This window comes from Carex rostrata, chromosome 28 (genome assembly GCF_964058835.1).
Source record: "Carex rostrata chromosome 28, lpCarRost1.2, whole genome shotgun sequence".
Taxonomy (NCBI): Eukaryota; Viridiplantae; Streptophyta; class Magnoliopsida; order Poales; family Cyperaceae; genus Carex; species Carex rostrata.
In genome coordinates this window covers 3,329,204-3,350,301 of record NC_135945.1, presented here as the reverse complement: position 1 = coordinate 3,350,301, position 21,098 = coordinate 3,329,204, and the positions used below count along the sequence as shown (strand labels likewise).

Sequence of the window (21,098 nt, the reverse complement as noted above, 5' to 3'; positions counted from 1 at the left end):
TCGTTATATAGGCTCGCTTCTTATTGGACTGGACTGTTAACTAACCAGCTTGCCACTAATTATAGTTATATAACTTGATTCTAATTATTTTCTTATTTTATCTTTACAAGCGTTTCTAACACCTATGTCGTTTCCTTGACCAATGTCTTTTTAGTTATGGCTTATGCCTAATACAAATTACCTCAATTATTATCAACCAAATGGTCTCATGTAACTTTCACATTTATTATATTTCTTACATATCTCTAGTAATCTTTTCTATATATATTATTAATATTGTACATCAATGTCACACTGTTATCTAACAAAATCTGTATTATTTCTTCTTATATCATAACCTATTTTTTTAGCGCTATCTAACTAAATTTTATATTTGCGGAAAACACAAGTCTAAATAACAAGCTGTAAACAACTGCTAGTCCTCTTGGTCGGGCAAGTACTTAAACCAGTTGTGGCTAGACAAATCACTGACTGGTCCCAATGCAGCCATTGCGACATCTTATAAAACAAAAACAACATATTATTTGTGTACTTCTCTCAAATATAACCTTTAGCTAAAATTACATATTACATACATATTGTGTTTAATACTGGTTAGCCACACACTTGACTGTTATTTTGCATAGAGAATACTATATGGAATTCTTGGTCCATAAGTCAGTATCTCAAAAACATAAAGTTATTACAAAATTAGTCCTGAAACATGCCTAAAATGATCATTTTTGAGTTAGGAAAACATAAAAAACAAAAGTAAAAGACTCGTGATTGTACCTTACGCCCAATAGCATCGGCCACTTGAGTTGAACCATAGTTTTAAGATCCAACTTCAGCTGAAAACAAAATTATAGTCTATATATTAGTCCTAGATCAATAGAAACCAATACTAGAATCTGGATTTATAGCATGGGTAAAATTTGACTTGTTGCATGGGCTTACCCATGCAACAACTCCAAAAAATGTCAGTTGCATGGGTTACACATGCAATAACTACCGCTGCAACTACTCAATTTCAAAAAATGTCAGTTGCATGGATATAGTAGTGAGTAGTTGCATGGGTAAAGAACATGGGTCCCACATAGTTATTTGCAAGAAAAATGAACCTAATAGTTGCATAGGTAAAGAAGGTGGGTCCCACCAGATAATTTGCACAGATATTGTCTAAACCTTTTGCAGGGAATGTATTACCCCATATTTGTATATATTTTCCAATGCAAAAAATTGTTGTTTCAGCAAAATATATGTAGGCCCAATTCTATAATTCACCCCGTATCAATTTGAAACTTGTACCAATTTGGTACCAACCTAGTGGTAACCAAGAAATCTTTTACATTACACATTGAAATACAATAAGAACAACAACACAATAAAACATGGAGAATAACATTTTAATTATCATTAATCATTATAGTAAATTCAAACTTTTATTTGAAACCTCAGACCAAAAAGAATTGCAACTACATAATTATAAATAACTTGTTTCTATAACCAAAATATACGCACAATGCATCTCCAAATAGAGCCAACCCTTTATAGCTATAATATACTATTTTTTTGTGATAATGGTTTACAATACCTCATTATCACAGAAGGGCTGGTTGTTCTGTATTTCTTCCCTGAACCACTTGGTGTCAGCACCTAGACGTATTGTCACCTCTTGTCCATATTGCGCATTGAGAAGCGCTTGGAAAGTTCGTCCACCATTTGATTGTATAAAATCAGCACCTAGACCCTACATATACAACATTAGCATAGAATGGAAGTTAATATTGATAATACATTAGCACCAGTCAAGGAGGGATATACTGTCAGGCTCAATCTGAAACAGATAAAAAATGGATAGTCATATCTGACAGGACCATCAATAAACAAGACAACACATAATTTGAAAGGAGACTTGTAGCATTTTTTTTAATGGCACACCCATAAAAGCACTCTTTCTTTCTCAGTCAAAACTCGCTCATGAGAGGAGATTTAGTTTGGTAGGCATCTTTGAAACAAAGAGGAATAAAGACTACTAGTCTCAGTTTGTGGGATATATGGTAAACATTTATGGTATAAAACTTTTACCCAGATACAAAAATATACCACGCTGGACATCCCCTCTCTTTAGACCATGGAGCAGCAGTCCTACATTATCCCCAGCCTAATTTGATGACAACAATAGTTATAAAGTATTTATAGTTTAAAACATAACAAAAGTATAATTTAATAGAGAAGATAATCCAATTAAAAGACTGAACAAATACGACAGAAGGATTTATAATTTATGCATTGGAGAGGAGTTGAATCAATCGTCAGTCATCAGCTATAGCATCTAATTTTCACCGTTTGGTACAGATTTCTATACACATTAAACTAGAGTTAGGAAGGAAAGCATATACCAAACTTGAGTCCCTCCTTTCATACAAGTGTGTTGTACCTTGTGTTAACACAAATCATTTCTTTGGAAACTTTTTGGGGTTTTTTTAGGTTAAATCTAAGGGTGCTGGATCTGTTTTGAAACTCCCTCTCATGCTGCCTACTAACATTTTACAAATTTCAGTGCTCTATGATGAGATGAATTGATTTTGAAGGAGAACATAGCTGGAAAGGAGTAGAAGGAAATTAAGGGTCATACTGCTTGCAGATGGACCAGATCCAAATGAGGGCGAGATGGTGCAGGAATGATGGCTTGGACAAGTGCAAAATCAGAAGTTTTTTTTTGCATTTGATGTTGTTTGTAATATTTGGTATTATCTGATTATGTAGTTATTGTTTAGGGGTATAAATGAAATTTCTCCAAAAAATAAACCAAAAATGAGAGAAATTAAGAAAGTTCATACCTTTTCACGAGCTTGATAAACATAAACACTGTTGACCTGATTTATTTTTTAATAAAATGAGAAAATATCAAAGTAATAATATTAGTTTTCTCCAATAACTAATTATAAGTAATCATCTCTTATTTTTTTGTTTGTTTTTTTTTTCCTTTTTTTTCTTTTGAAAACAATGCAAATACAATTATTTCTGCCAAATTATGCACTTCTGCTGAATTTTTTTTCAAAATTAGAAAATAGAAGAAATTATGTAATTATTTTTTCATTATTTCGTAATTAATATAACTACTATGAAAAAAAAATAGTATTTTGCCTCTTGGAAAGATCTGCTAATTAATATATTAAACATATGTGTCATTTAATTAGTATGAGGTACCGAAGATATCATTCAAAAAACATGTTTAGGTTCAATTTACATTCACACACTAATTTATTAAATGTGTGAGGTACCGAAGATATCGTTCAAAGATTGAAAACGAAAACTTAATTTATTTCTCTATTTATTTATTATGGGTTCTATGATCAAGAATGTACAATTAATATGTTTTGATCAAAATATATTTTTACAACTTTATTTTCAGGCCAGGATATGTGCATGAATAATTTTTCAATTCAATCAAACACAATATATTTTACCATTTTATCATAAATTTTATTTAGAAATGCTTGGCATACAATCTACATTAATTATATTATGTAACGATCAATATCAATACACGGTAAACATCAATTATATAATTTTTATAGATCATATAGTCAAATATTTAACTTCAATAAACATATATCTAATTTCATTTCATTTAAATGATATGAAACGAGCATTTTGACAGAAAAGTGCTTCAATTCAATACATGCATTGAGTTTAAAATAGGAAAGTATTATTTTGAAAAAATATTTGGCAATTTCTATAATGATAAGGACCTTATGAAAAAAAGACATTTATCGCTTCGTGAAATCAGAATCATTGCAGCACGTGTTGCGAAAGATAATTTCACTAATTAGAAACGATCAATTCGAATCAGTATTATATGGGCCCATTTAAATATATTTGGGCCCATCTAAAAAACTTCTTAAAGAGAAAATATATATATGGGCCTTTAAACCCACTATTATTTCCTGGGCCGAATGTTAAACCAGTTAAGTTTAAAATAAGCCTAAAGGCCCTAAACCTATCCCCTAATTATTTCAGAATTTTGTATAAATAATTCTCACAAGTTTTAGCATATACTGATATCAGTATATGTTTTTCGTACTTTCGAACCATAAATGATATGAAGTCCATATCCTTGTAATTTATGGAAACTACACAAAGGAAGTAAAAAGTAGAAACGATAAAGCAATAATATTTTGATGATAAATCTCCAATGATTTTCATATAAAAAATCCTTATTTCTTTAATAGAAAACAGAAAAATTGTGAATAAATATGATTTTTCTTTGAAAATACATTATAAAAATTATACAAGTATATGAATCTATTATAGCATGATGGCTTATGAAATGCTCTATTAGTAAGTAATGCCTTATATAATTTCTATAATTTTTAAATAAAAAAAGTGTAAATAAAATACAAAAATCTGTAAATAAATTTTGATATTTCTTTATATATGTTATACAAATTGTATAAACAAAATATACTATTAGAGCATGATGATTATATTTGTTTTATACATTTTCTTATTTCCTATAATAAATACATATAAAAAAATTGAATTTCCTTTTAAATAAACTGATCTTTACACACAAATTAAAAAGTTCATTCGAGAGCTAGAGGTGCATGATGACTTATGACATCCTCTCTATGCAATCATTTGAATATTAAAAATAAATAAAATGTGTGAATATGATGCTTTTGACATCACTTGGATTGTTATAAATCCAAGGACCAAATTGCAAATGAAAAAGAGCATAGATATGCATATTAGCCACTGGCTTGTATGCATGCTCTATGATTGCTCAATGATTTTCAATAAAAGAATGTTATAAGTCATCTTTTATAAAGAAAAGATATAAATAAATAAAACAATAAGGTCTTTATTCAAGGAAAGCTTTATTCTCTGTTTGATTTGATCAGCCTCAAAGATTTGATCCATGACAAATCAGTCAGTATCCGGGGTTATGAACACCTCCAACCAGCCCCTGGTACATGTCCAAGTATTGTACCAGCAATGAAACACAAGTCAAGTGCATTGTACCAAAAAGCCATCACATGACTAGTTTCAAAGATCAAAGCATACCTGACACCAGAAGTGACCAAATGATAAAATCAAGAACGCTGTCCAAAAGAGGACTCAAAAACACACAATTTAAACCATAATTTTACATTTATAGGATTTATAAACATTTCTTATGGATTTTTGAATTTCATCTTTTAGAAATAAAAAAAACTGCTAATTAAGTGGCATTTTACCTCTTCTGCCCCTGCCTTTGCACAAGCATTTGATCCATTTAAAAAAAAAAATCAATAAATCATAAAATTTGGCATGCATTTAGATTTTTCTTTTCTCTGCATTCTCATAAAAAGAACAAAATTTTTGGTTAATTAAAAATCCCAGAATTAATCTTTGAAATTGGCAAAACACAACAAAAGAATTATAGAAATTCTATTTTCTTCTTCAAAAATAAACCCTTTTCTAATTACTGAAAATCTTATAAAAATTGCGAAGGACTCCTGGAGCATTTCTAACTACATTGTTAAACTTGAATTGATTGTTTGCATTTAAGAAATTGAATTAAAATAATGAAAATAATTGACAAAAAAGCAAAACTACAAGTACTGAGCCTTGTCAGACCCCTTCAAACCAATCCAGAGGCCAATCAAGCTCTAAGACCTGATCAAATAAGTTCACATCAAGTCATCAACCCAGTCACATAAAAATCATGAAAAAGGGGACTCACAAAGGTTGACCCGAGTTGCCTCAGTGCATGGTAGTTATATAACAAGCATCAATACTTCCAGCAGAATATTTTACAAGCAGAAACAATCATAATATATGTTGGATTTATTAAATGGGACGCCCGTTATGGGAAACCCAAAATCCAAAATCCGACCCGTTATGAATAGATGCCAACCCTTTATGAATAGTTGCATTGGTTTTATATAAACCATCCATATATCTCTCTCTCATTTAATAAAAAAAAAAATGTATGAATAGTGACTGCCAAAAATAGAGAGAAAAGATAGAGAGCACCAAGAAGTACTCTGTTAATACTTGAAGGTCTTAGGTCGTAAAAAACGCAGGGCATTTGGTTTCGACTTGTGATTCCTTGTAGAACCAGTGATATTGCTACGCTCGCAAGATCCGCTTCCGCACGAAGATTAACGGAGTAATTTGTAAGTTCTATCCGTTAATTAACATTGGTATCAGAGCCCAGTTAATGGCATGTATTCTGGTTTTAATCACAATTATTTTGTTTATGCATTTCCAAGTTTTGCATAAATTTCATAATTTTTTGTTTTTGAAAAACATATTTTACGTATTCTAATTTTTGTTTTTTCGAAAACATTAGAATTGTTTATTTTATGTAAATCTATTTCATAACTTTTTGAAAACATTATAATTATTTTACGTAAATCTGTTTATATTAAGATTTGATTTACAAATATTTTTTGGTATATTTGATAAATCTAAATATGAATTTTATTTTATAAAAACGTATTTAATATATTCACTAGTGAAATAATTAATGGTAAAAAAATTTATAGAATTAAAAGATGATTGTGAAAGTTAGTGATCTTTTAATTTTAATCTATAAGTATTATTATTATTAATTATTTCACTGTGCAAAACTCCCACTAAAATTATACATTAAATATATATATAATTCTAACGAAAAAAAATTGTAAAACAGATTATTACCATCTAATGTATAATTATTACCATTAATTTTATACATCTAATGCAAAGATTATATCAAAACAAAAAAAAAATATTGTTTTGTAGTATACTGTTTTCTAAATATAACATAAAAAAAATTGGATTAAAATAATTTGGATTGAAAATATACTGTTTTGTAATATGTATATATAATATAAAGAATCAAGATAATAACAAGAAAGTCATTGTAGTGTAGTGGTAAGGCTTTAGTCTCCCATGGTGTAGGTCACGGGTTCAAGCTCCAGTGGAAACAAAACCATGGGAGACAAAAGTCTTACCACTACACTACAATAACTTTCTTGTTATTATCTTGATTCTTTATATTATATATACATACTACAAAGCAATATATATATTTTTTGTTTTGATATAATATTTGCGTTAGATGTATAAAATTAATGGTAATAATTATACATTAGATGGTAATAATCTGTTTTGCAATTTTTTTTCGTTAGAATTATATATATATATATTTAATGTATAATTTTAGTGGGAGTTTTGCACAGTGAAATAATTAATGGTAATAAAATTTATAGAATTAAAAGATGATTATGAAACTTAGTGATCTTTCGATTTTAATCTATAAGTATTATTATTATTAATTATTTCACTGTGCAAAATCTTGGTGCTCTGCAACTTTTTTCTCTTTTAGTCACTATTTAGTATTTTATCTGATAAAAAACTAGAAGTGTTATGCTAAATATTAAATAATTTATATTAAGTCATATCATAACAGTTGTTGTGATTTTAGCATAACACATGAGATATAAGATGAAAGGTATGTCAAACAGTTGATTGGCCTTCTCACACAGGCAATCGCTTCTATGTCTTAGTAGAACATATAAATGAGATTGATTTTAAGCTAGACATGATACAAAATGTGAGAGCAAATGCTTAAAATATATATCGCCTTGATAGAGAATCAAGATGAGGTCATATGAATATACTATTATGACTGAAGGTGAAATACCCACTATTCACCTTAACTGTTTTATGCCAAGTGGGAGTCCTGTTATTCGATTTATATGATAAGTAGAGTTGTGGACTCAAGTTAGATATTATGTATATCTGAACTATCACTTGTACGGTATTGGATTTTAGTTTAGACATATGCTTCATAAGAAATAAAGAGTAATACCGTAACATATATTTCATACCATATGTGCAATTGTTCAACAGAGTAACTGAAGATATGATATCTTCTTCTTTGTTGTGTGAGACCCGTGAGATCAAAAGGATCTCATATTACTCTTTGATTTTTTACTAAATACTTGAAGTTTCTTTTCAATTAGTTATTTTGGAATGTTGCCAATGATCATGTATGATACGATCTAATGGAACATATATGAATAGCAATTGAATTGGAATGAAGAGATTCTAGATAAAAAAAAAAGATCATTTGAGTGTTACATTAGGTTATATTCACTGGTGCACCAATTATGTTTATGTAACATAATTGTGAATATATAAGTATGGTTGTATCAATAAATGAAAAATATCCTGTAATACTTAAAAATGTAACTTGATGATTTGGGGTACTGCATATTTACTCTACTTAAATATTGTTATTCATACCTAACAGTTGGATAACAACATATGGTCTCAAATTAAGATATACTAGTCACGGCCTATTTTCTTGTATAAAATTTTAACAGAGATTAGAGATTACGTTCTCTTAGTTTATAGCGGGTATCCCATTTTGTGCGAGTGGGAGATGTTGGATTTATTAAATGGTACGCTCATTATGGAAAATCCAAAATCCAAAAGCTGACTCGTTATGAATAGATACCAACCCTTTATGAATAGATGCATTGGTTTTATATAAACCATCCATATCTCTCTCTCTCATTTAATCAGAAAAAAAACGTATGAATAGTGACTGCCAAAAATAGAGAGAAAAGATAGAGAGCACCAAGAAGCACTCTGTTAATACTTGATGGTCTTAGATCGTGAAAAACGCAGGGCTTCCAGTTTCGGCTTGTGATTCCTTGCAGAACCAGTGATATTGCTATGCTCGCAAGATCTGCTTCCGCACGAAGATTAATGGAATAATTTGTAAGTTCTATCCGTTAATTAACAATATATCAAACCAAATTTGTCCATATAAAAATCAACAAGCAGTCTTATCTTACAAATGTGCACATAAATAAACTGACAATGCACACCATATAAAATAAACACCGTACGAAATGACTAGTACGAGCTCAAGATCACTTGAAAAAATCAACTTTTTAAACATATATACAAAACACAAAAAAAGTACAAGATGAAAATAATATTGTATCACCAAGATAGAAATGAGTGTAAAATCGTTTTTTTTTTTTTCATTTTTTTTTTACTTTTATCCTTTTTATCCACTTTTTGCTTTTTTTTTGTACAGATTTCCAAGAACATTTAAAACATCAAATAAGTTCGACAGTTACACAAAAGTATACAATTTTCCAGGAATAATTGTACTAGAGAGTGAAGACTTAAGAAGATGGACACAACAAATTTTATCTAATAGATAATCAATCTAGATTCTTCTTTTTTTTCTTTTTGGTTCTTTAGTTTTTTGTTCCGGAATTATAGGTGTATGCATATGGAGAGACCTGGAGATAAAGAGAGATTCTTTTTTTCTGTTTTGGTTTTTTTAGTTGGTTGTTTTGGTTTTGAAGTTTTTTGTTTTGCGGCTTTGGTTTTAATTTTGGGGGATTGGAAAATAGGAGGTGTGGGCAGCTGTAGATATGGAGAGACAGCAGAGAAGAAATTCAAAAGAGTGAGTAAATGTTGTCCAGCCTAAAAATGATTCATGTCTTCTGCAAAAGAAGCAAAGTTGAGAAAATAATATTATCATCTTATAACATCGGCAGAGCAGAGAAAATTATGACTATTAGATGGCTTATATATATTGCAAGGCCAGCATTAATTTATTACTAACAAAAATACATAATCGTTTTCTTTCCCATGTTTTTCCTTGTTACATGGGCATGTCTGCAAAAATAGAGATATATTGAAATATGAGAAGCAGTTAAATAATCAATCATTTAAAGGTCTTGCTATGAAATGGTTATGGTTGAAAATTTGAAATACAATCTCTGAGAAATATGTAGCAAAAACTATGGCTGAAATCCATGGGCACAAAAATGAAATGAAGAATTGGTTAACCGAATAGAAGTTGCAAGTTCCAACAGACACAGTGAGAATAAAAAAGGCAAGTACGGTATACTAACAAGCCAGAAATCAAAACATCAAAACAAAAAAGGAAAGCAGTCAGGTACACCGGTACAGTTCATGAGTGCTAAATCATAGAAGCAGTCCAGCACAAAACTAGACTGATCAAAATGATGTATCCATAAATAAAAAGAGAAATAAATTTAAAAAATAGAAGTAGTTTGGTCTGGGGTTCAAAAATTAGCTTACCTTCCGTTGGAAATGTCACAATGGTGCTTCCTTTGTCAAGCCAGACCTGGTAAGGGCCTCCCTTGTTCAACTTCTTCGTCAGGGCTGGACAGTCTGTAATTTTCAACTCACGAAGATTCTTGGGTAGTTCTTTCAATTCACATAGGTTTCGGCAATTTTCTAGATCCATATACTGGACAGATGAGAGATTCTTTAAATTCTTTGGTAGATGGGTTATATTGCTTTCAGTAAGGAACAAATCGGTGAGAGAGGTAAGAGACTGAAAAACCTCATCATTTGAAGAATCTTCTTGGAAGCCAACAATTGGCAAAACTTCTATTGAGGAGATAGTTTCATTTGATAGTATCAACTTCAATAGTGCCAGGTTGTCAAGTAAAACCCCTTCAAGTGCAGATGTGTACTTGTCCATGGGAGATGAGGCATTGATCTCAGGGCAACACATCACACCTAGACTATGAAGGTTTTTTAATGAATTTAATCCCTCCAAACGACCATCCCATTAAAATATAGCTAGCTCCTCGAGACATGACAGGTGACCAACATGTAAAACTCCCCTCTGGTTCTTGGATGTTATATTTTGGACATAAAGTGAACGTAGTACTGGTAAATTTGATTTAGTAAGAATAACATCAACATTTGAGCAATTTCGAAATTTTAAACTCTCCAAGGTGGAAGGCAATGGTCCATTTGATGGGATCAAATTGATGCATTCATTTAATTTGAGTGCTATCAGGGAGGTCAAGGCTCCAATACCTCCCAAGGAACTGAGCAAATAGCATCCTTTTATGGTAAGAGACTTGAGGTTCTTCAATGAACAAAGGACTTCCTTGGGAGGAAGAGAAGTTATTGTCTGAATATCAGATAGTTTTAGTTTAGAAAGGTAAACAAGGCATTGTATGCAGGTGGATAATGCATCTTGTAATGCTACATGATGATATTTTCAGGTAAGTGAGTGAAGATGGTAAAACCAACTTGGACTCTTCATTTTTATTGAACATTGTTTCTATATAGTACTGCATGAACATAACCCACATATCCAATAGCTGATCCCGAGAATAATCCTCATTTAAAGGGTCATATTTCACTATCTCCGAAAAAATATTTCCATACTGTGAACTTGTAAAGCAGATTTCTAGTGCAGCTTCGAATCGTTCTTTCACGAACAATAAAAATTCCTTCACAGTTAACTCAAATTTTTTGTTTAATTTCAGGCACTCTGCTATTTGCTTCACTACCTGAAGTTTGGATTGGTTTCTTTCTTCCTTCATCAACAAATCATTCTCAGAGAAATAACTAACCTGTGGAAGATGGTCTATCACTAAATAAGTAAGGTTTGAAGGAAGGGATGGCATTGTTTTTTAAGGTTTTTGAGCCACCTTACTATGAGACTTTCACAATTGGGAAGTGATTCAGCAATGGATGAGATTTCTTCTACTTTATCACAGTATATTAATGTTACCGATTTGAGAAGCTAGCCTTAATGAATTTTGACTTAGAAACCAATTTGGAAATCTGTCTCCTCCAAATCCTTTAATTGTGAGAGCACTTATATTAGGATGAGGTTGCAATGCATCTAATAACTGAACATGTTGAGTAGACAGACTTGTAGCATTATTAGTGTTGCGTTCATGAGAGTTCCACTCAAATACTAGTTGCTTGAGATGTTTCTTATTTCGCATATTGGCTATTACAGCATCCGTTGTACTCTTCTCAAGACCTGTAATGCACATTTTATTACCTCGAAGCTGATTCAAATTTTCTAGTTGGTGTAATTCATCCCCACGTTTCTTCCTTACAACGAATTGATCAAGGCTTTGGAGGGATGTCAGCCTCCCAACATGAGAAATATGGGACGTCTCCCTACCTGTATGAAAGTGCCTCAAGCTAATAAGTTCAGAAAAATCCTTGGGTAGGGATTCACAATCTTGTAGGAGAAGCGTTTGGAGGTGTACAAGTTTGCATATCGATCAGGAAGTTTAAACCTAGAGCCATAACTATGCAGGAGACGGAGATGCTTTAAATTACCAACAGAGTCTGGCAATTCATCACCACACTCAGGAAGTTGTAACACCCGAAGTTTTTTCAAGTTTTTCAATATGTCTTCTAATACTTTCTTTGGGACAAAACCACCATCAAATTGCACACAAAATGTGCATATATTTTTCATAAGGCATATTTTTTCTTTTAATTTGTTTATCATGCTTGAGGGCAAACTGATGTGGTGAATGTTTTCGCTTCTACATAACATGGGGCTTATTTGGGAAGGAACTTGTTCGGAATTAGTGAAATCTATTCTGATAAAATCATCACCTTGAACATGCTCTGCAAGATCATGAAGCAGGTCATGAAGTTCATAATAGATTCTCTCATTAAATACAACCTGCTCTAGAAAAAACCTCGATACGAGCTCATCCAAGTAATTTTCACCAGTATCCTCCAATCTCTCCTGAATATCTGTTGGCCTGATAAAGCCTTCTACCATCCAGATAGCAATCAAAACTTCTCTTTGGAAGAAAGTGCCCTTTGGAAATAAGCTACAAATTGCAAAACAACATTGGAGATCATGAGGCAGCTGCTGATAGCTCCAGATCCTCGCTTTTAAGTTATCTCCCAACCAATCTTTTTCTGCGACTTCCTCCCAATGCCTTAGGTGAAGTTTTCCACTCAACTGATGACCCACTAGCTTTGCCGCACCAGGATCTCCTTTTAGCTTAACAGCTATTTTTCGACCTATTTCTTCAAATTCCTCCTTTTGCGAATTAAAATTGCTAGGCCAAGCATGGTGCATAAAGAGTTCTGAAAATTGACCCTCCTCTATCTCCTCTAAATTATAGGTCTCTACTTCTGAATAATGGGTAAGGCCAGCCTGTTGTGCAGCTTTTTTGGATTGAGTTGTAAGTAGAATTTTGCTCCCTGGTAAGCAGCTACTTAAGAATTTAAAGAATTTCTCCCATTGTTCCTGAAAACCCTCGGTGTCACTCCAAAAATCATCTAATACGAGTAGAAGCTTCTTAGACCGTAACATGCCTCTTGTGTGTTTTAAAAGAGCTTCATCAGTTGTAGGAGGGTCTTTTTTTGCCTCTATAATTTCTATCATGATCTTGATCACGTCAGTGGCCTTAAATTTGCGAGGGGCATGCACCCACACAGGAAGATCAAAATGCTTCTGTTCATCCATGTGTTTATATACATACTGGGCAAGCGCAGTTTTCCCCACACCAGAACGGCCCATAATGGCAATTATAGGTATAGCTGGCCTATTGCTTGGTTCAGGCTCAGAATTTAAAGGTTTATCCGTGAGTAAGTCTACTATGTTCTTTTTATCTCTCTCACGGCCGAAAACTCTGTCGGGAGGGTTTGAGAACGTGTCCCTGTCATTTTCACTACCACTAGCATTTTCTTGGACACCTAACAAATCATGAAATTCTTTGGTCTCCTTTGAAATTTCTATGAGTTTGTCTATATGACTCTTTAGCTTGGTTTTTTGCCAGGATATGCTATCTTTTAATTTTGGTGGTACAAATTGTAATGGTAAACAAATTGGGTTTGCCCTCTCATTCTTCACCTTTTGTTCTTTTATCAACCTTTACCTTTTTCTTAAGTTTTTTGTACTCCAATAGATCGATTGCTTCCTCAGCCTCATAGTATATATGCACCCTTGAGCCTATTGAGCCAGTCCACTAACTTCTCCCTGTTGGGGCTCTTTTCCACTTTATCAATCGCCAAAGAGAGGCGGGGAAGTACTGTGGCCTCAAGTATCTTCATTTTTTTGTTGATGCCGGTGCCGAGATGGTCATGTGCTTTGTCGAATAGTGTTTTGATCAAGGGGGATGCCAACCACCCTAAGGGGGTAAGAACAATTTCAGCCATGGTTGGCTTCCTCTTCTCTTCGCACAGGCTTCAAGTAAAATTGGATGATCACAGAAAAGGGGAAAGGAATGGTACGAGATGAGGGAATGACTTGTATCTGATAGAGTTGAATGGTTCTTTTTTATTCTCGTTTCTTTTTCCTTACAATTAGAAATGCGTTCAGGTTTCGTGTTCATTTGGCCAGGCTGTTCTGAACAGCATGTGGTTGGTTGGTAGAGGTAAACCCACATCGATCACTAGAAGTTGAACTGCTGATTGGGATCAATTATCGAGTCAAATTAATCACATCCTTTTCCTCTGCACTGTATAATGTAAGCTCCAATTGTAGCCGGTAGGAGGAGAGAATTGACTAATGACTACCCACTTACTTTGGAGTCCACAAGCAATATAATTTTTTGATTTAAGATGAAATTTCCAATATACTCGAATATTAGAGGTGTCAATGATAACCTTTTATCTATTTATCCCACCTCGTATCATGTCCGAAAACAAAGGTAAGGGTAAGATTTTTTTTTTTTCGTTAGCTTATCGAGTACAGGCAATGATTTTTTTCCATTATATAATCCGTTTTCGTATAAAATAAGTTTTAAAAATAAATTTTCTATGAAGATGATACGTGATATAATAAATTTTCATTATTATTTGTTTTCTTGTTTTGAAAGTTATTTTATCAAAAGCACAAATTGAAATATTAAAGATGTTTTTTTATCCGTTTAACCGATCTGTACTGTATTAAAAAAGATGAGTAAGAGTAATTACAGATTTGCTTCGTTATTACAATGGATACGGGTATGAAAATGCCTTCCCCCGACCTGTATCATACCGGTTGACACCCTAGTGAATATCTTCTTTTAAGACATTTATTTATCTAACTATTTTTTTTATCAACCTACCGACTTTTTTTTTTTTTTTTTCAATCCGACTTGTTCAAGAGTCAACATCCTACCAACTTCAATTTGTTTTTTAAATAAAAATAAAGAACAAGAGACGAAGTTTTGTTTGCCTCCCCTTCTACTTCATCCCCTTCTATCTCCCCGAGGACATATTCTCTCAAATTGCTCGCTTCTTCCTTCGTTCTCATGTGCAATTTTTTTTTTATTCGGATGAAAGGCCCATATGCTGTTCCCATATGCATTTGTAACACAGAAATAAATGAATTATTTCTCCACTAGGTACAATATGCATTTGAAAGGCCCATATGCTGTTCCCATATGCATTTGGGCCGTTGTTAGCTGTCTATAGAGTGAGTTCCATCGCTCATTACTTGGGACCTGATTTGGGTTGGGCCTTCTATTTCTAGATTAAATAGTCAATTATTCCTACTTGGATCAAATCAGCCGGAATTATTTGTTTCTATAGTCAATTTCCTTTATTGCAGAAGGGAAAGGAATATGGTGGAAATATTTTCATACTCATATCCACTAGACCACTAAGAATAATTTTACTCATATTTTATCTTCACTCATTAATAATTAATTTTATCTTATCTTACTTTTACTAATCAAAATTATTAGAGAAAAAATAATAACAGATGAATAACGAATAATAATAATAATTTAATAATTAATTTTATTATATTTTACAAATAAAACATCAAAACTCATTCATTTCATACATAAGAAATCACATTACTAATAATAAAAAAGACAAATCAAATGTGCAATCAATTTCACCTAAAATAATTCAAAAACACGATTCAGAAAAATTCAATTATTTAACTAAATAACAAGACATGTAAATAAAATAATATGTTTAGCATTTTCCTTATAACAAAAAACACTCACTAAATAACGAAAGTACATTACTAATTATTGTTCAAACATTATCATATACTTTTATTTTATAAAATTACACTATAAGATAACGGGTATGAAATAATGTTTACTATCCTTAACTGTTTAGCTAATGAAAAAAATTCCTTACCCATACCTTATAAGCTAACAAAAAAAAGAAAAAGAAAATCTCATCCATACCCGCCTTATCGAATACGGCACGAGTCAAATAAACAGTTAAAAGGGTATCATTGACACCCCTAGAAAGAAATATATTAGTTTATTTTAATATGTGAATGCTCTTACCCGGTTAATAGAACTGTATTGGTATATGATTATCAGTGAACTTGTGTTCATCACAGAAAAATGCTTTTGAGCATTTATTTTTCCTTCTTCTTTTTGTATATTTTTCATGTTGGCTGTAACTTGTGTTCATCACATAACATTGTGTTATTGGATGTAACTTGTGTTCAGCACATCACATACATGTCATGTACTGTGTCATTTATTGTTAAATTAGCTTTTCGAAATAAGTTTCTTTTGGTTAATAAGTTTTTAATAGTTTAAATAACAATTGGTGTGAAACCAAAAAAATATCTTTTGATTGCATCATTATTCAAATTCCAGTTTAAACAACAATTGATTGCAGAAGGGAAAAAATGCTAGATAAGACCATTTATGCAATTATTTTTTATGACAAAAAACCAATTATAAAATGTAGCTAATACTGTTATTGTGAAAAATAACAAAATAATACAAGTCAGCCATGTGTCTGTGCTGGTTAGGGGTGTACAAAGAGGAGGGATCTACTTACACTTTTTTTTGTGACACCGGATTATATCCTATATTTTTAAAGTCCAAATAATCGATTCAAATCGTTCAACATAATAGATATATTAAAATGTGCTTGTAGATCAAAATTTACATATTTTATATATTTTTTTTTACTATTTACTAAGATGGGTACAAAAATTCAATGATATGAAAATAATGATTTTGTAAAATACTTAATAATAGTAAAAAAAAATCAACAAAGGTAAAATTTGATCTGTAAAGAAAATTTAATATATCCATCATGTTGAACAGTTTGGATCGACTATTTTGACTTTGAAAACTTAGAAAATGTAGGGTGTAATCCGGTGTCATAAAAAACGGATGTAAGTGATACCTCCCCATTAGCAAATGTACCATATTAATATTGTTTAGAATAAATATTATTACTATTTTATATTAAATTTTTATCACCATCACGGTTATTATCATTTATAGATGGTCGCGCATCTTCATAACTCATATTGATTTGTATTATATATCAATATCTCTATTTTTAATATATAAACAATCGATCTAAACCATTTAATATGATCTACATATGAAAATATACTTGTAGATAAAATTTTATATTTGAAAAATAATAATATAATTGTAGAAAGTTGAAAATCACTTGATCTAAAGAACATATATAGACCATTCAAAATTAAATAGTGATTTTTTACCTATGTAAAAAAATAAAAAATAAAATCTGAACGTGCGACATAATTTAAGGCCTCCAAATTCATGGAGCAATACTGGAATTCACATTCTGATTTTGTTCTTCCATATTGTCAGCAAGGTCTTTTCCTTTTGTCTCAGGCAAGAAAATAACAAACAATCCGCAGCAGCAAACCGCAATGCTGAACACACCAAATGACCAAAATCTCGACCTTCTCCTCCCTTCTGCCACAAGGATCGGGGCTAAAACACCTCCGAGAAGCATTGCTTGTCTCAGCAGTGACACAGCTGAGTTTCTTACACAAGTCGGAAATAACTCGACGCTGTATACCATTATCACGTTGATTGCCATACTAGCACAGAAGAAGGAGAACACCTGCATGTTAATCATAAATTCATGAAATAACTCAAATATATAGATATATATATATATGTGTGTGTGTATATATACAATTAATAGAATTTTCAGAAAACTATTACATTATTAGGAGAATCTTCACTTAGTTATCTTAGATTCTTAGGTTGGTTTAATTTGGACCACTAAGGCTATTAGGCTATTGTATCAATTAACTGCTAAAATAATCTTAAGTTGCTGTACTAAAAATAAATAATATACTAACCTCAGCAGCTAGCTGGATATGCGAGTTTATCCCTCTGAAGACACAAAGCAGGCTAGCCATTCCACAAAACATTGTGAGAGCAACAAGGGAGATCCTCCTATTTATGTTTACCATAAGAAAGTAGGTTGCGACAGCTGCTGGCAAGTCGGCAAGTGCATTGTAAACTATGCTGAGATATAGGTTGGGCGCAAGGCTCCCAACTAAGAGGGGCATGCCATAAAATACCATCCCCATCCCAGAACCAGCCATCATGATGGCTATAAGCTTCAACAAAGTTGATCGAGTTGTCACCAGTTTCTTCATCGAGGAGAAGGCATCGGAAATACGTTTGGACTTATCGGTGTGCTCTTGCATAGAGAGCCACCTTGGTGACTCCGGGACAATGAAGTGTATCAAAATGGCATAACAGAAAGCAGGAGCACAGGTCCAGAGATAAAGCATCCTCCAAGAAGACCTCCTCCCGGCATAGGCTAGAGCAGAGAGGGACAAAAAGCCGAGTGTGTAGAAGATAAAGCTAGAAAAGTTAATCCCGTGTCGCCATTTTATTCTTGCAATCTCTGAACATAAGACCAAAGAGCATGCCAGAACTGCTGATCGTCCGACTCCAGACACAAACCTCAAGATACAATAAACCCAGATATTAGGAGATAGTGCTGTTAGGCCACCAGCCACGGACATAATAAGGCAAGAAAGAACTAATAGCCTTTTCCGGCCAAGTACTGAGTCGGCTAGTGTTGATAACAAGAAACCACCTATTAGGCAACCGACAAAGAAAGAAGAAGTGGGGAAAGAGGAAAGGACCTTGCCAGAGCAATTGAGTGCCCATTCAGAGATGGTTGATGTGTGGGACGGTGAGACCCAAGTCCATGATTCCGGGGGAAGGTCACATGGGTTGGAATCTGCCTGGCAGATTTGATCGGTGGATCCAAGGCAACGCCAAGCTGGTTCGGCATCCGCAAAAACACTAATGAAGGTTTGTTGTGCATCAAAAGCCCATGCAAATGCAACCAGGAGAGGTTGAAGCAGTTCAGCTGGGTTGCTTCCGTCCATTGGCACTTCTTCGGTGAAGGAGGAAGCATTTGTGGGACTTCTATCAAGTGGAAAGTTGGAAGAAGATGACGTCATTGTATGAGATGCTGTTTTGATTTGTGTTCTTCCAATAATCTCTTCGGGTTTTCTGTCGCGGAGGGAAGGATAAAGGTTAGATCAAACAACCTGGAATCTCATGTTCTTAAAAAACAAACTCGCTTTGAAGAAAGGGTAGCGCTATATTGAGGGTTTACTTTCAAGTTTCAATAGTTCTTTTACTGCTATATATACCACCTTTGCCCATAATTAATAATTTACTTTTTTTTATTCTAAACTTAATTGAGTCTTTCCTAAAATAACTATCTAATAGGAGTATAGGATCAAAGGATCATATATATATAGCCGCCAGCGGTTTAGGCCCCTATTTTTGTGGAAGTAAATTGTTATGGACAAATTTAATTTTCTATATATGGCTTATGAATCTCATATGGTGTTAACTATAATCTGTCATGAAAACTAATTTGGCTATGCAGGATTATGATTTATTTGATAATGATATTTTAATTTTATCTTTGCTAAAAATATAATTGTTTAGAAAAACAAAATACTAGTTTCATCTATATTTTGTAGTAAGGATTTATTTTAAATAATTAAGTCGAGTCATGAATTGTTCCAACAAAAAAATAAGAAAAGATTGGATGCATGAGACCTCAAATGTTACATGTAAGTTTCTTGTATTTTACTCTTTCTAATTTTCACTATTGTTGATTTTAAATTATTTTTCGTGCATGTCCATTTAGCAGAACAGCAATTGGAAATTTATACGCACTTCCAACTATATATGTAATAGAACATAATATTATTTACTTTTGTAGTTTTTATTTGTTGTGCAATGACCTCCTTTTTCTTCTGAAAATTCGATGTACAGTGATATTAATTAGTTAGTGAATTGATGCTTTAATGTCAACTTCTTGAGCTTAAATCATGCTATTTGAGGGTCAACACAAGTCAGTGTCACAAACTCACAAGTCATGCCATATTAGTTAAGGGATATATGTTGCCGCGCGTCTCTATAATAATAAGATTATAGAGACATGCACGTAAACTCACAAGTCATGCCATATGAGCTTTAACAATAATTCATGGTTAAGACATATGTTGCCGTCTTTATAATAATAAGATTATACAGACATGCACGTAAACTCACCAGTCATGCCATATGGATGTAAATACTAAATTACCTCTACATTATTATTTCATCATGTAATATAGTCAATTAATTTAAATAATACCGTAATTAAGTCTCAATAAAATTATTGATTAATTGAGCAAAGTTTCTAGAACAAACTAACTTAAATTAATCAAAATTATTAAAATTTGGCGCCCGTACAACTTGGTGGAAACATAATTAATAGATTAATTAATCAATAAGGATATTTTCAAATAAGTACTTTGAAAATTATGAACAACACAAAATTAACAATACTAAAAAGAAAGTGGTTACACCTCGTCATGCAAATATTTGTAAAACTCGTCATGCAAGTGTATATAGTTCATGTGTCAAGTGTTTTTACTGAACATATTTTACAAAAGCTTATTTTTATACACTTAATATCAAATATTTTTTACTTGCGTGATGAGGTTAAATACTTGTGTGACGAGGAACCCAAAAGTATTTTATCATTGATCTCATTTGAAAGAGAAAATTGTGTAGAAGACGTTCGTAGTTTTAGAATCACAAAAAGTTATCACAGATCGTCAGAAATATGAGTGAGATTGAATGAAGGAAAAAAATACACATATCTAAAAACGTGCAAAAGATGAGTGAGTGATAAAAAATACACATATCTAAAAACGTACGAATCCCAGCAAAGTTATCACACCAACAACCGGTAATGTAAAAAAGCCAGTTTATTGTCAAAATCTATATATAAATAATGCACTTAGGAGCTTACTGACAAATAAATTATTTGGGTTCGGTTTGTCGGAGTCAAAAATTTATGATTTGGTAATAATTCATATATAATTCAGAAATGATTCGGAATTATCCGGATCAAAGATCTCAATCCCACAAGAAAGCAAGAAAAAAATTCCAAAAAAAAAAATTAAAATAAAAGTTCATGAAAATTGGTAAAATTTACAAATAATTCGGTCAAAGTTCAGTCAACTTAATAGTTTGACGATCGGTTTGCCATCACAAAAAAATAAAATAAAATAAATT

General features: G+C 32.2%; 2 protein-coding genes and 1 pseudogene across 2 annotated transcripts; all 3 read right to left on the bottom strand.

Annotated features, from left to right (window-relative positions):
* Window positions 1-9,386: 9,386 nt before the first annotated feature.
* On the bottom strand, window positions 9,387-11,484 carry LOC144545949 (uncharacterized). Its single transcript, XM_078294497.1, has 2 exons — window positions 10,096-11,484; window positions 9,387-9,491 (listed from the first exon to the last, which is right to left on the bottom strand). The coding sequence occupies exons 1-2, from the start codon at window positions 10,535-10,537 to the stop codon at window positions 9,472-9,474; spliced, it is 462 nt and encodes a 153-aa protein (XP_078150623.1). The 5' UTR covers window positions 10,538-11,484; the 3' UTR covers window positions 9,387-9,471.
* Window positions 11,485-11,974: 490 nt separating this feature from the next.
* On the bottom strand, window positions 11,975-13,965 carry LOC144545514 (putative disease resistance protein At3g14460). Its single transcript, XM_078294079.1, has 2 exons — window positions 13,752-13,965; window positions 11,975-13,503 (listed from the first exon to the last, which is right to left on the bottom strand). Exons 1-2 carry the CDS (start codon window positions 13,963-13,965, stop codon window positions 11,975-11,977), a joined length of 1,743 nt encoding a protein of 580 aa, XP_078150205.1.
* A 3,296-nt stretch (window positions 13,966-17,261) lies between these two features.
* Window positions 17,262-18,973, bottom strand: LOC144545513 (organic cation/carnitine transporter 2 pseudogene; annotated as a pseudogene).
* Window positions 18,974-21,098: the final 2,125 nt, after the last annotated feature.